Source organism: Lonchura striata, chromosome 32 (genome assembly GCF_050655825.1).
Source record: "Lonchura striata isolate lonStrDom1 chromosome 32, ASM5065582v1, whole genome shotgun sequence".
NCBI classification, from domain to species: domain Eukaryota; kingdom Metazoa; phylum Chordata; class Aves; order Passeriformes; family Estrildidae; genus Lonchura; species Lonchura striata.
In genome coordinates, this window is record NC_140734.1 from 6,435,622 (window position 1) to 6,450,000 (window position 14,379).

General features: G+C 57.1%; 2 protein-coding genes across 2 annotated transcripts in view; one reads left to right on the forward strand and one right to left on the reverse strand.

Annotated features, from left to right (window-relative positions):
* Positions 1-367: 367 nt before the first annotated feature.
* Positions 368-3,364, reverse strand: RNASEK (ribonuclease K). Its single transcript, XM_085564281.1, has 3 exons — positions 3,126-3,364; positions 1,719-1,798; positions 368-656 (listed from the first exon to the last, which is right to left on the reverse strand). The coding sequence occupies exons 1-3, from the start codon at positions 3,201-3,203 to the stop codon at positions 518-520; spliced, it is 297 nt and encodes a 98-aa protein (XP_085420407.1). The 5' UTR covers positions 3,204-3,364; the 3' UTR covers positions 368-517.
* A 1,068-nt stretch (positions 3,365-4,432) lies between these two features.
* The window catches only part of SLC2A4 (solute carrier family 2 member 4), a 24,669-nt gene continuing 14,722 nt past the window's right edge, over positions 4,433-14,379 (forward strand). The window contains exons 1-6 of the mRNA XM_085564272.1: positions 4,433-5,509; positions 8,869-9,012; positions 10,020-10,180; positions 11,437-11,561; positions 12,597-12,712; positions 13,957-14,116. Of these exons, the coding sequence (XP_085420398.1) occupies positions 5,471-5,509; positions 8,869-9,012; positions 10,020-10,180; positions 11,437-11,561; positions 12,597-12,712; positions 13,957-14,116 (745 nt within the window). The 5' untranslated portion in view covers positions 4,433-5,470. The remainder of the gene's footprint in view (positions 5,510-8,868; positions 9,013-10,019; positions 10,181-11,436; positions 11,562-12,596; positions 12,713-13,956; positions 14,117-14,379) is intronic.

Here is a 14,379-nt window from a genome sequence, read left to right on the forward strand (position 1 = left end):
CCGCCGCCGCTCCGCGGCTCCTTGGCCCCGCCCCTCTCCTCCGATTGGTTAGCGCCTCCTAAACCACGCCCACTTCCGCACCCCGCCGCCGCTTCAGGGCTCCTTGGCCCCGCCCCTCTCCTCTGATTGGTCAGCTCCCCCTAAACCACGCCCACTTCCGCATCCCGCCGCTGCTTCGCGGCTTCTTGGCCACGCCCCCTCGCTCTGATTGGTCAGCGCCTCCAAGGCCCCGCCCACTCTCCCCCCTCCCGCCGCTCCGCTCCGCGGCCTCGCTGCTCCTCAGCCCCAAAATTCCCATTTTTTTTCACCCCCAAATCGCCGCTTTTTCACCCCAAAAAACCGATCCCCCTAAAAGAACACAGCGAGGTGACCACACAACGAGTTTCTTTATCAGGCGAGCCCGGGCGCGTTTCCCTGCGCGAACGGATTGGTCCTCCAAGGCGGGGGCTAAAAAACTGGAATCGCTGGGGTGGCAACAAAGGGGTTTTTTTGGGGTGGAAAAGGGCGGTTTCGGGTCTCAGCGCACCATGTACTCCTTGCGCTTGTTGAGGCGGCTCTGGAAGAGGGAGAAGCCGCCCAGCAGCGCGTAGAGCCCCGCGGCGATGAAGCAATTGTAGCTGACCTGCTCGAAGAGGCGGTAGAGGCGCTCGGGGCCGCTGCGGGGGGGAAAAAGCGGAATTTTGGGGGGTTTGGGGGGAATTTTGGGGATTTGGAGGGGGTTTGGGGGGGGTTTGGGGGGATTCTGGGGGGTTTGAGGGATTTGGGGGGGGCTTTGGGGGAGTTAAGTGGGGATTTTGTGGGATTTGGGGGCAGTTTGGGGGGATTTTTGTGGGATTTGGGGGGGATTTGGGGGATTTTTGGGGGCTTTTTGGGGGAATTTAGGGGGATTTTGGGAGGGTTTGGAGGGATTTGGGGGGATTCTGGGGAGTTTGAGGAATTTTGGGAGAGCTTTGGGGGACTTAAGTGGGGATTCTGTGGGATGTGGGGGGATTTGGGGCATTTTGGGGGGGATTTTGGGGGGGTTTGGGGGGATTTGGGGGATTTTGGGGGTTTGAGGGGTTTTGGGGGAAGTTTGGGGGGATTTGGGGAGGAATTTTGGAGTTTTGGGGAATTTTGGGGGGAATTTAGGGGGATTTGGGGGGATTTGGAGGGCTTTTGGGAGGATTTTGGGGCAATTTGGGGGATTTTGGGGAGTTTTGGGGGGGTTGGGGGATTTGGGGGGAATTTGGGAGGAATTTTGGGGGATTTGGGGGAGTTAAGTGGGGATTTTGTGGGATTTAGGGAGGATTTAGGGGGATTTGGGAGTTTCGGGAGATTTAGGGGGCATTTGGGGGATTTGGGGGGAATTTAGGGGGATTTTGGGAGGGTTTGGGGGATTTTGTGAGATTTTGGGGGGATTTGGGGGGGTTGGGTGGGAATTTGGGGGATTTGGAGGGCTTTTGGGAGGATTTCGGGGGATTTTGGGGAGTTTTGGGGATTTGGGGGGGGGATTTGGGGGGATTTTAGGGGGGTTTTGAGGGGATTTGGGGTATTTTGGGAGGATTTTGGGGATCCTGGGGGGATTTTGGGGGGAATTTGAGGGGCTTCGGGTGATTTTGGGAGCCTAAATTGGCGCAAAATCCACCCCCCCAAATCCTCCCCAAAAATCCCCCCAGGACCCCCCAAAATCCCCCCAAATCCCCCCAGGACCCCCCAAAATCGCCCCAAATCCCCCTCACCCCTTGAAGTCCTCCTCGGTGAAGGGCACGTCCTCGATCAGCACGGCCGAGTGCACGTTGAAAAAAATGCCCAGCAGCACCTGGGGGGATTTTGGGGAATTTTTTGGGGATTTTGGGGAATTTTGGGGGCTCTCGAGGGGATTTGGGGTGACTTTGGGGGTCCTGGGGGGTCCCTCAGGGAGATTTGGGGGATTTTTGGGGGGGTCTCAAGGGGATTTAGGAGTCCCTTGGGGAGATTTTTGGGGCATTTTTGGGGGGGTCCCGAGAGAACCTGGGGAGGATTTGGGGGTCCTGAGGGGATTTTGGGGGTCCTGGGGGGATTTGGGGGATTTTGGGGAGGTTTGGGGTCCCTATGAGGGATTTTGGGAGCCATATTTTGAAGCCCCCCCCCCCAAATTATCCCCCAATTCTTCAACCCCCCCACCCAAAAAAAAATAAAGCTCAGTCCCCCCAAAATCCCCCAGACCCCAAAAAACTCCCCCCAGGCCACAGAGGGAGCCTGGGACCCTCCAAAAATCCCCCTGGGACCCCCCAAAATCCCTCCAAGCCCCCCAAAAAACTCATCAGAACTCCCCCAAAATTCCTTAGGGTGCCCCCAAAACTCCTCCAAGACCCCCCAAACCTTTTGGAATCCCCCAAAACCCCACAGGGACCCCTCCAAAACCCCCAAGACCCTCCCCAAAACCTACAGGGACCCCCCTGAAATCCCTCAGAACCTCCCAAATCCCCTCCCAGACCCCTGAAACCCCCCAAAATCTCCCCAAACTCCCCCAAATCCTCTCAAATCCCCCCCAAATCTCCCCCAACCTCCCCAAATCCCCTCTAAATCCCCCCCCAAAACCTGCCAACCCCCCCCAAACTCCCCCAAACTTCTCCCAGACCCCCAAATCCCCCCCACATCCCTTCCCAGATCCCCCAAATCCCCCCAAATCTCACTCAAACCCCCCGCAAATCCTCCCAAATTCCCCCAAGTCCCCCTAAATCTCCCCCAACCCCCCCCACCAAATCCCCACAAAACTGCTTCAAAACCCCTCAAATCCCCCCCAAATCTCACTCAAACCCCCTCAAATCCACCCAAGACCCACCAAACCCCCCCAAATTCCCCCAAGTCCCCTCAAACCGCACCCAAATCCCCAAAAATCTACCCCAAATCCCCTCCCAGCCCCCCAAACCCCCCCAAATCCCTCCCAAACCCCCCAAATCCCTCCCAAGACCCCCCAAGTCCCCCTCAAATCCCCCCACATCGACCCCAAACCCCCCCAATTCCCCCAAATCCCCTCCCAAACCCCCCCAATACCCCCAAAACCCCTCCTAGATCCCCCAAATTCCCCCCAATCCCCCCCAAATCCCCCCAAGACCCCCCAAATCCCTCCCAAATCCCCCCCCCAACCCCCCCCAGCCCCTGACCAGCATCAGGACGCCCCAGGCGCTGAGGACGAGCCCGCACGCCGCCATTTTGGGCCCGCAGCAGAGCAGCGACACCATGGCGAGCTGGCGGCAGCGCGGCCGAGCCCCTCGGGACGCTTTTTTGGGGCTTTTTTGGGTTTTTTTGGGGTTTTTTTTTGGCGGAGCTGCCCCCCCCACACTCCCTCTGCGCCGCTGCGGGGCCGAGCCGGCGCCGCCTCAGGCCACGCCCCCCGTGCGTCACCACGCCCCCCGTGCGTCACCACGCCCCCCGTGCGTCACCACGCGTCGTTTACGTGACCACGCCCCCTTAGCCCCAAAGCCACGCCCCCTCGGGCTGTACCATTCCCACCCCCGCGGGTGGGGGGAAAGCTCGGCGGTGATTGGTTGCGGCGTTGTTTTAAGGGCGTGGCTTCGCGGGTTTGGCCACGCCTACCGCGCCCACGCGTGTCCTGGGTGTCCCCGGCGTGGCCACGCCCACTGGTGACGTCATACAGGGGGTGTTCCCAAAATTGGCGCCTGGCCCTTTAAATTCCCCTCCCCCACCCCCCCCCCCCACCCCCCCCGAGGTCACATTGAGGTGACATTGCGGGAGGGGGGGGGAGGGGAGGGGTGAAGAGCTAAAAATAGCCCCGGGCACGCGCCCGCCCCTCCCCCACCCCACCCGTGACGTCATCGCCCCAGCCTCGTTTCTATTTTAGGGCAAAACCCGCGGGAATTGGGGGAGGGGCGGGGATTTGGGGGGGGGGTCCCGGGTGGGGGGAGGGGCGAAGAAACGAAATTTGGGAGTGGGGGAGGGGCGAGGATTTGGGGGGTCCCGGGGTGGGGGAGGGGCGGGAATTTTGGGGGGGGGTCCTGGGGTGGGGGAGGGGCTGGGAGGCGGAATTTGGGGAGGGGGAGGGGCAGAATTTTCGGTGGGCTCTGGGTGGGGGAGGGGCAGAAATTTGGGGGGTCCCGGGTGGGAAATTGGGGGTGGGGGAGGGGCGGGAATTTGGGGAGGGGTCCCGGGGGTGGGGGAGGGGCAGGGGAGCGAAATTTGGGGAGGGGGAGGGGCGGGAATTTGGGGGGTCCCGGGGGGGAAATTGGGGGTGGGGGAGGGGCGGGAATTTCGGGAGGGGTCCCGGGGGTGGGGGAGGGGCAGGGGAGGGAAATTTGGGGAGGGGGAGGGGCGGGAATTTGGGGAGGGGTCCCGGGGTGGGGGAGGGGTTGAATTTTGGGCTTTCCCGGTTTAATTTGGGGAGGGGGAGGGGCGGGGGTGGGGGAGGGGCGGGAATTTGGGGGAGGGGCGGGGGTGGGGGAGGGGCGTGTCCCCCTGGCCCCTCCCCCTCGCCCGGAGCCGCCGCGGAGCCCCCGGGAGCCGCCGCCCCTCCCCCCCCCGCCCTCATTAACCCTAATTAACGCTTCATTAACGCTCAGCGGCTCCTAATTAGCCTAATTAGCCCTTCATTAACCCTACTTTGCTCTTAATTAACGCTAATTAGCGCTAATCTGCTCTTAATTGCCCTAATTAGCTCTTAATTAACACTAATTTGCTCTTAATTACTTCAATTAGCTGTTAATTGACCCTAATTAGCTCTTCATTACCCTAATTAGCGCCTTATTAACCCTAATTTGCTCTTAATTACCCCAAGTAGCGCTTGATTGACCCGAATTAACCCTAGCTGGCGCTTAATTAGCCCTAATTAGCTCATAATTAGCCTAAATAGCGCCCTATTAACCCTACTTTGTTCTTAATTAGAGCTAATTAGCTCTGATCTGCTCTTAATTACCCCAAATAGCTCTTGATTAACCCTAATTTGCTCTTAATTAGCGCTAATTAGCCCTGATTCGCTCTTAATTAATGCTAATTAGCCATAATTTGCTCTTAATTAGCCCTAATTAATGCTAATTAGCTCTTAATTAGCCCTAATCAGCTTTTAATTGGCCCTGATTTGCTCCTAATTAGCCCTGAATAACCCTAGTTCGCTCTTCATTAATCCTAATTAACCCTAATCAGCTCTTAATTAGCCCTAACTCGCTCTTAATTAACCCTGATGTGCTCTTAACTAAGCCTAATTAACCTCCTGATCCCCCTCACGGGACCCCCCCGACCTCTAATTAACCTTTAATTAATCTTTAATTAACTCTCCGATCCGTACCGGGATGGCCACAACCGCTAATTAACACCTAATTAATCCTTAATTAACCCGCTGGCCCTCCTCTGACCCCTCATTAACCCCTAATTAACCCCTAATTAGTCCCTCATTAACCCTCCCCCCCTCGGGGAAACCCCCTGGGAGTTCCCCTCATTAACTCCCCCGCTTAATTAACTTGCTCATTAACTGATTAATTAATTAATTACCGCCTCCATGCCCAGAGGGTTCCAGCAGATCCAAGAGGAGGAGGAGGTACGGGGTTAATTAAGGTTAATTAGAGGTTAATTAGGGGTTAATTATGGGTTAATTAGGGGTCGAGGGGACCTGGGTGCGGGTCGGGAGTTAATTAAGCGCTAATTAGAAGTTAATTGAAGGTTAATTAGGGGTGAATTAGAGGTTAATTAGGGGTCGGGGTGTCACGAGGGGATTGGGAGGTTAATTAGGGGTTAATTAGGAGTTAATGAGGGGTCAGGGGCATAATTAGGGATTAATTAAGGATTAATTAGGAGTTAATTAAGGGTTGGACAATCCCGGGGAGGATCAGGGGGTTAATTAAGGACTAGAAGTTAATTAAGTGGCGGGTGGGTCTCGTGGCGGGTTCCGGAGGTTAATTAGGGGTAATTAAGAGTTAATTAGGAGTCGGAAAGTCCTGGCTTGGATTGGGGAATTAATTAACTATTATTTAAGGGTTAATTAAGGGTTAATTTGGGGTCGGGAAGGGGGGATCCGGAGGTTAATTAGGGATTAATTAGGAGTTAATTAGGGGCCGGGGGGGGGGAGTGTCCTGGGGGAGGATCCGAAGCTTAATTAGGAGTTAATTAAAGGTTAATTAGGAGTCTCAGGGTCCCCGATTGGATTGGAGGATTAATTAAGGGTTAATTAAGGGTTAATTAGGGATCAGGAAGGGGGAATTGTGGGGGGTGGATCCGGAGGTTAATTAGGGGTTAATTAGAAGTTAATTAAGGGTTAATTAGGAGTTAATGAGAAGTTCATTGCGGGTTAATTAGAAGTTAATTACAGATTAACTGGGAGTTAATTAGAAGCAAATTATGGGTAAATTAGGGGTTAATTAGAAGTTAATTGCTGATTAATTAGGGATTAATTAGAAGTGAGTTATGGGTTAAATAGGGATAAATAAAAGTTTAATTGCTAATTAATTAGGGGTTAATTCGAAGTGGATTACAGATTAATTAGGAGTTAATTAGAAATTCATTATGTCTTATTTAGGGGTCAATTAAGAGACAATTAAGGATTATTTAGGGCTGAATCCGGGATAAATTAAGCGTTAATGAGGCATTAATTAAGGGTTAATTAAGGATTAATTAGGGCTGAATCCGGGATAATTTAAGCGTTAATGAGGCATTAATTAAGGGTTAATTAAGGATTAATTAGGGCTGAATCCGGGATAATTTAAGCGTTAATGAGGCATTAATTAAGGGTTAATTAAGGATTAATTAATGCTGAATTCGGGATAATTTAAGCGTTAATGAGGCGTTAATGAAGGGTTAATTAGGGCTAAATGCAGGATAATTTAAAGGTTAATGGGGCGTTAATTAAGGGTTAACTAAGAAGTAATTAAGGGTTAATTAGGGCTGAATGCAGGATAATTTAAGCGTTAATTAAGGGTTAACTAAGAACTAATTAAGGGTTAATTAGGGCTGAATGCAGGATAATTTAAGCGTTAATTAAGGGTTAATTAAGGACTAGTTAAGGGTTAATGAGGGCTGAATGCGGGATCATTGAAGCGTTAATGAGGCGTTAATTAGGCTTAATGAAGGGTTAATTAGGGCTGAATGCAGGATAATTTAAGCGTTAATTAAGCGTTAATTAAGGATTAATTAAGAGTTAATGAGGGGTGAATGCGGGATAATTTAAGCATTAATGAGGCGTTAATTAGGGGTTAATGAAGGGTTAATTAGGGCTGAATGCAGGATAATTGAAGCGTTAATGAGGCGTTAATTAGGGGTTAATGAAGGGTTAATTAGGGCTGAATGCAGGATAATTGAAGCGTTAATGAGGCGTTAATTAGGATTAATGAAGGGTTAATTGGGGTGGGGGAGGGGCGGATGTCTCGGCAGAGCCCCGCCCCGGTCACGTGACGAGGGGCGGGGCCTCAGGCCACGCCCCCAACTCGGCCAAACAAATGTTGGGATTTTTGGGGTGAATTTGGGGCATTTTGGGGTGAATTTGGGGAATTTTTGGGGTGAATTTGGGGCATTTTGGGGGTGAATTTTGGGGGTGAATTTTGGGTTATTTTTGGGGTGAATTTTGGGTTATTTTTGGGGTGAATTTTGGGTTATTTTTGGGGTGAATTTTGGGTTATTTTTGGGGTACTTTTTGGGATTTTTGGGGGTGAACGTTGGGATTTTCGGGGTGAATTTTGGGGTGATTTTTGGGGTATTTTTTTGGGGATTTTTGGGGTGAATTTTGGGGATTTTTTGGGGCTGATTTGGGGAATTTGGTGGTGATTTTTGGGGTGAATTTTTGGGTTATTTTTGGGGTAATTTTTTGGGGGTGAACGTTGGGATTTTTGGGGTGAATTGGAGGCATTTCGGGGCTGCTATTTTGGGTTATTTTTGGGGTAATTTTTGGGGATTTTGGGGTGAATCCAGGCCATTTCGGGGCTGCTATTTTGGGTTATTTTTGGGGTATTTTTCGGGATTTTTGGGGTATTTTTTTGGGATTTTTGGGCTGATTTTTGGGTTAATTTGGGGGCGATTCGGGGCTGTTCTGGGGCCGCTATTTTGGGTTATTTTTGGGGTGAATTTGGGGTATTTTTGGGGTATTTTTTGGGATTTTTGGGGTATTTTTTTGGGATTTTCGGGGTGAATGGGGGCTGTTCCAGGGCCGCTATTTTGGGTTATTTTTGGGGTATTTTTTGGGATTTTTGGGGTATTTTTTTGGGATTTTCGGGGTGAGTGGGGGCTGTTCCGGGTCCACTATTTTGGGTTATTTTTGGGGTGAATTTGGGTTATTTTTGGGGTATTTTTTGGGGATTTTAGGGTTCATTGGGGCCGTTCCGGGGCCGCTATTTTGGGTTATTTTTGGGGTGAATTTGGGTTATTTTTGGGGTATTTTTTGGGATTTTTGGGGTATTTTTTTGGGGTTTTCGGGGTGAATGGGGGTCGTTCCGGGGCCGCTATTTTGGGTTATTTTTGGGGTAATTTTTGGGGATTTTGGGGTGCATCGAGGCCGTTCCGGGGCTGCTATTTTGGGTTATTTTTGGGTGAATTTGGGTTATTTTTGGGGTATTTTTTGGGATTTTTGGGGTATTTTTTTGGGATTTTCGGGGTGAATGGGGGCTGTTCCGGGGCCGCTATTTTGGGTTATTTTTGGGAAATTTTTTGGGATTTGGGGGTGAATCGAGGCCGCTCCAGGACCGCTATTTTGGGTTATTTTTGGGGTATTTTTTGGGATTTTTGGGGTATTTTTTTTGGGATTTCCGGGGTGAGTGGGGGCCGTTCCGGGGCCGCTATTTTGGGTTATTTTTGGGTGAATTTGGGTTATTTTTGGGGTATTTTTTGGGATTTTTGGGGTATTTTTTTGGGATTTTCGGGGTGAATGGGGGCCGTTCCCGGGCCGCTATTTTGGGGAGGGGTCTCGGCCCGCAGGAGGACGAGGGGGGTCCCGCGGCGGCCCCGGGGGGGTCCCCGGCGGCGGCGCTGACCCCGGCGCTGGCGCTGAGCGTGGCGGCCGCGGCGCTCGGCTCGCTCGCCTTCGGCTTCAACATCGGCGTCATCAACGCGCCCCAGAAGGTGCGACCCCTCCCCAAATTACCGACCCCCCCCCAAATTACCGACCCCTCCCCAAATTACCGACCCCTCCCCCAAATTACCGACCCCCCCAAATTACCGACCCCGCCCCAAATTACCGACCCCTCCCCAAATTACCGACCCCGCCCCAAATTACCGACCCCTCCCCAAATTACCGACCCCTCCCCCAAATTACCGACCCCCCCAAATTACCGACCCCGCCCCAAATTACCGACCCCCCCAAATTACCGACCCCGCCCCAAATTACCGACCCCTCCCCAAAATTACCGACCCCGCCCCAAATTACCGACCCCTCCCCCAAATTACCGACCCCGCCCCAAATTACCGACCCCTCCCCAAATTACCGACCCCCCCCCAAATTACCGACCCCTCCCAAAATTACCGACCCCGCCCCCAAATTAGTGACCCCTCCCGAATTACCGACCCCTCCCCAAATTACCGACCCCGCCCCAAAATTACCGACCCCTCCCCAAATTACCGACCCCTCCCCCAAATTACCGACCCCCCCCAACTTACTGACCCCTCCCCAAATTAGGAACTCTCCACAAATTGGGGACCCCTCCCCAAATGGGTTCCCCCTCCCCAAATTCTGACCCCACCCCAAATCCAGGTTCCCCCCACCCAGGGGTGGCCCCTCCCCAAATCCGGGTTCCCCCTCCCCAAATCTGGGTTCCCTCTCTATGAATGGGTGCCCCCCCACCCATGGGTGCCCCCTCCCCAAATTCCATTTCCCCCTCTATGAATGGGTGCCCCCCACCCAGGGACGCCCCCTCCCCAAATCCGGGTTCCCCCTCTATCAGTGGGTGCCCGCCACCCATGGGCGCCCCCTCCCCAAATTCACATTCCCCCTCCCCAAATCCGGGTTCCCCCTCTATCAGTGGGTGCCCCCACCCATGGGTGCCCCCTCCCCAAATTCCATTTCCCCCTCTATGAATGGGTGCCCCCCACCCATGGGCGCCCCCTCCCCAACGCTGGCCGCCCCTCCCCAGCTGCTGGAGGGGGAGTACAACGCCACGTGGGCGCAGCGCTGGGGGTCGCCGCCCCCTCCCCAGACCCTCTCCCTGCTCTGGGCGCTCTCGGTCGCCATCTTCTCCGTGGGGGGGATGGGCACGGCCCTGGCGGGCGGCGCCATGGCCGAGCGCCTCGGCAGGTGAGGGGCGGGGCTTGGGTGGGCGGGGGTTGGAGGGGAAGGGGTTAAAGAGGGAGGGGTTTGGAGGGGAAGGGGTTAAAGAGGGAGGGGTTTGGAGGGGAAGGGGTTAAAGGGGGAGGGATGGGAGGGGAAGGGGTTAAAAGGTGGGGTGGGGAAAGGAAGGGGTTAAATTGGTGTGGGCGGGGCTTATTTCGGTGGGGAAGAGGGGGCGGGGCTAAAGGGGGAGGGGTTTGGAGGGGAAGGGGTTAAAGGGGGAGGGGCTGGAGGGGAAGGGGTTAAAGGGGGAGGGGCTGGTGGGGCGGGGCTAAAGGGGAGGGGTTTGGTGGGGAAGGGGTTAAAGGGGGAGGGGCTGGAGGAGAAGGGGTTAAAGGGGGAGGGGTTTGGAGGGGAAGGGGTTAAAGGGGAAGGGGTTTGGAGGGGAAGGGGCTAAAGGGGGAGGGGCTGGAGGGGAAGGGGTTAAAGGGGAAGGGGTTTGGAGGGGAAGGGGTTAAAGGGGGAGGGGCTGGAGGGGAAGGGGTTAAAGGGGGAGGGCTTTGGAGGGGGCGGGGCTAAAGGGGGAGGGGTTTGGAGGGGAAGGGGTTAAAGGGGGAGGGGCTGGAGGGGAAGGGGTTAAAGGGGGAGGGGCTGGAGGGGAAGGGGTTAAAGGGGGAGGGCTTTGGAGGGGGCGGGGCTAAAGGGGGAGGGGTTTGGAGGGGAAGGGGTTAAAGGGGGAGGGGCTGGAGGGGAAGGGGTTAAAGGGGGAGGGGCTGGAGGGGAAGGGGGTAAAGGGGGAGGGCTTTGGAGGGGGCGGGGCTAAAGGGGGAGGGGTTTGGAGGGGAAGGGGTTAAAGGGAGGGGCTGGAGGGGAAGGGGTTAAAGGGGGAGGGGCTGGAGGGGAAGGGGTTAAAGGGGGAGGGGCTGGAGGGGAAGGGGTTAAAGGGGGAGAGGCTGGAGGGGAAGGGGCTAAAGGGGGAGGGGCTGGAGGGGAAGGGGTTAAAGGGGGAGGGGTTTGGAGGGGAAGGGGTTAAATTGGTGTGAGAGTGGCTTATTGGGGTGGGGCAGAGTGGGCGGGGCTTAATAAGGTGGGTGGAGCTTAATGGGGAGGGGCTGTGGTGGGGCGGGGCTAAAAGGGGAGTTGGGTGGGGCCTAAGGGGGCGTGGCCCAGTGGGCGTGGCTTATTGGAATATGATCACTGGGCGTGGCCTAATGGGGTGGAGCCGAAGGGGCGTGGCCTCCTCGCCGTGGCCACGTCCCCTTCCTGTGCCCCTCCCCTCTCAGGAAAGGCGCCCTATTGGCCAGCAACGGGCTGGCCGTGGTGGGCGGGGCCCTGATGGGCGGGGCCAAGCTGGGCCCCACCTACATCCTCATCATCCTCGGCCGCCTCATCGTCGGCGCCTACTCGGGTACGGCCCGGCCTGGGGGCGTGGCCTGGCTCTGGGGGGCGTGGCCTGGATTAATGGGGGCGTGGCCTGGCTCTGGGGGGCGTGGCCTGGCTCTGGGGGGCGTGGCCTGGATTAATGAGGGCGTGGCCTGGCTCTGGGGGGCGTGGCCTGGCTCTGGGGGGCGTGGCCTGCCTTAATGGGGGCGTGGCCTGTCTGGGGGTGGCCTGGATCAATGGGGTTGCGATTTGGCTTGGGGGCGTGGCCTGGATCCGGGGGCGTGGCCTCGATATGGGGGCGTGGCTTGTTAAATGGGGGTGGTGCTTGGCTAGGGGGCGTGGTCTGGCTGGGGGTGTGGCCTAGATCTGGGGGCGTGGCCTGGTTAAATGGGGGCGTGTCCTGTCTGGGGGTGGACTGGATCAATGGGGTTGTGCTTTGGCTTGGGGGCGTGGCCTGGATTCGGGGGGCGTGGCCTGGCTCAATGGGGGCGTGGTCTGGATGGGGGTGTGGCCTGTTTGGGGGCGTGGCCCGGCTCGGGGGGGCGTGGCCTGGTGGTGACCGAGGCCTATCTGGGGCACGGCCTGGCTTGGGGGCGTGGCCTTACGATGGGGGCGTGGCCTGGCCAGGGGGCGTGGTCTGTTCTGGGGGCGGAGCCTAGTTATGAGGGCGTGACCGGGTTTGGGGGGCGTGGCCTGGTTATGGGAGGCGTGGCCTAATTCTGGGGGAGTGGGCTGGCTCAATGGGGGCGTGGCTTGGGTCAGGGGCGTGGCCTAGCTCAAAGGGGCGTGGCCTGCCGCTGGGGGCGTGGCCTGACTGCGTGTACATGGCTTGGTCGTGTGGGGGCGTGGCCTTCCAGCAGAGGGGCGTGGCCTAACAATATGGGCGTGGCCTGTCTGTGTTGGGGCGTGGCCAGTCACTTGGGGGGCGTGGCTTGTCTCTTGGGGGTGTGGTCTCCTGGCAGATGGGCGTGGCCTGTTTTGGAGGGCGTGGTCTGGCAGAGGGGCGTGGCCTGTCTGTCTGGGGGGCGTGTCCCGGCCCCGGCTGACCCCGCCCCCGCAGGGCTGGTGTCGGTGCTGGTGCCGCTCTACGTGGGCGAGGTGGCGCCGCTGCGCCTGCGGGGGGCGCTGGGGACCCTCCACCAGCTCGGCATCGTCCTCGGCATCCTGCTGGCGCAGGTGGGCGGGGCCCGAGGGGTGGGCGGGGCCTCCGTGGGCGGGGCTGGGTGGGGAGGGGTCTTTGGGGGTTGGGTGGGGCATTGGGGACCCTCCACCCAGTCTGGGGGGGGGTGAGTGGGCGGGGCTCAAGGGGTGGGCGGGGCTTGGTGGAGCGGGGTTTAAATTAGTTAAGTGGTTGTGGGCGGGGCTTAAGTGGGCGGGGTCGAGGTGGGCGGGGCTTGGTGGGGAGGGGTCATTTGGGGTGGTGGGAGCAATGGGATAACCCTGCGATATCCCCCGATAACCCGCGATATAGCACGATAACCCCTCGATAACCCCCAATACCCCTCGATAACCCCCCGGTAACCCACGATAACCCTCCGATACCCCCCCATACCCCCCCCATACCCCTCGATACCCCCTGATACCCTCAATATCCCTCAATAACCCCCAATAACCCCCCGATACCCCCCAATATTCCCCCGATACCCCCCAATACCCCTCGATAACCCTCTGATACCCCCCCAAAACCCCGCAATACCCCCCAATACCCCTCAATAACTCCCCAATAAACCCCCAATACCCCCCAGTACCCCCCCAAAACCCCCCGATACCCCCCCAATACCCCTCAAGAACTCCCCGGTACCCCCCAATAACGTCCAATAACCCCCCCAATACCCCCCGATACCTCCCGATACCCCTCAATAACCCCCCGATACCCCCCGATAACCCCCCGATACCCCCTGATACAACTCAATAACCCCCGATACCCCCAATAGCCTACGATACCCCCCGATACCCCCCAATAACCCCCCAATACCCCCTGATACCCCCTGATATCCCCTCAATAACCCCCGATACCCCCTGATAACCCCTGGATACCCCTCGATAACCCCCCAATACGCCTCAATAACTCCCCGATACCCCCCAATATCCCCTCGATACCCCCCAATACCCCTCAATAACCCCCCCATACCCCTCAATAACCCCCCAATACCCCCCGATACCCCCCGATACCCCCCGATACTCATCGATACCCCCCGATACTCATCGATACCCCCGGATACCCCTCGATAACTCCCCGATACCCCCCAATATCCCCTCGATACCCCCCAATACCCCTCGATATCCCCCGATACCCCCCAATAACCCCCCAATACCCCCCAAAAACCCCCAATAAACCCCCAATACCCCCTGATACCCCCCCCGATACCCCCCGATACTCATCGATACCCCTCGATAACCCCCGCCCGGGCTATCGGCAGGTGCTGGGGCTGCGGGCGCTGCTGGGCACGCCGCGGGCCTGGCCGGCGCTGCTGGGCGCGGGGCTGCTGCCGGCGGCGCTGCAGCTGCTGCTGCTGCCGCTGTGCCCCGAGAGCCCGCGCTTCCTGCTGGCGCGGGGGCAGCGCGCCCGCGCCCGCCGCGGTGAGTGCGGCCTTCGGCCTCGGCCTCCTCCTCGCCCTCCCCTGCGTCCCTCCCGCCCCGTTCTTCCCCTTCCCCTTCCCCTTCCTCTTCCTCTTCCCCTTCCCCTTCCCCTTCCTCTTCCTCTTCCCCTTCCCCTTCCCCTTCCTCTTCCTCTTCCTCTTCCCCTTCCCCTTCCCCTTCCCCTTCCTCTTCCTCTTCCCCTTCCCCTTCCCCTTCCTCTTCCTCTTCCTCTTCCCCTTCCCCTTCCTCTTCCTCTTCCTCTT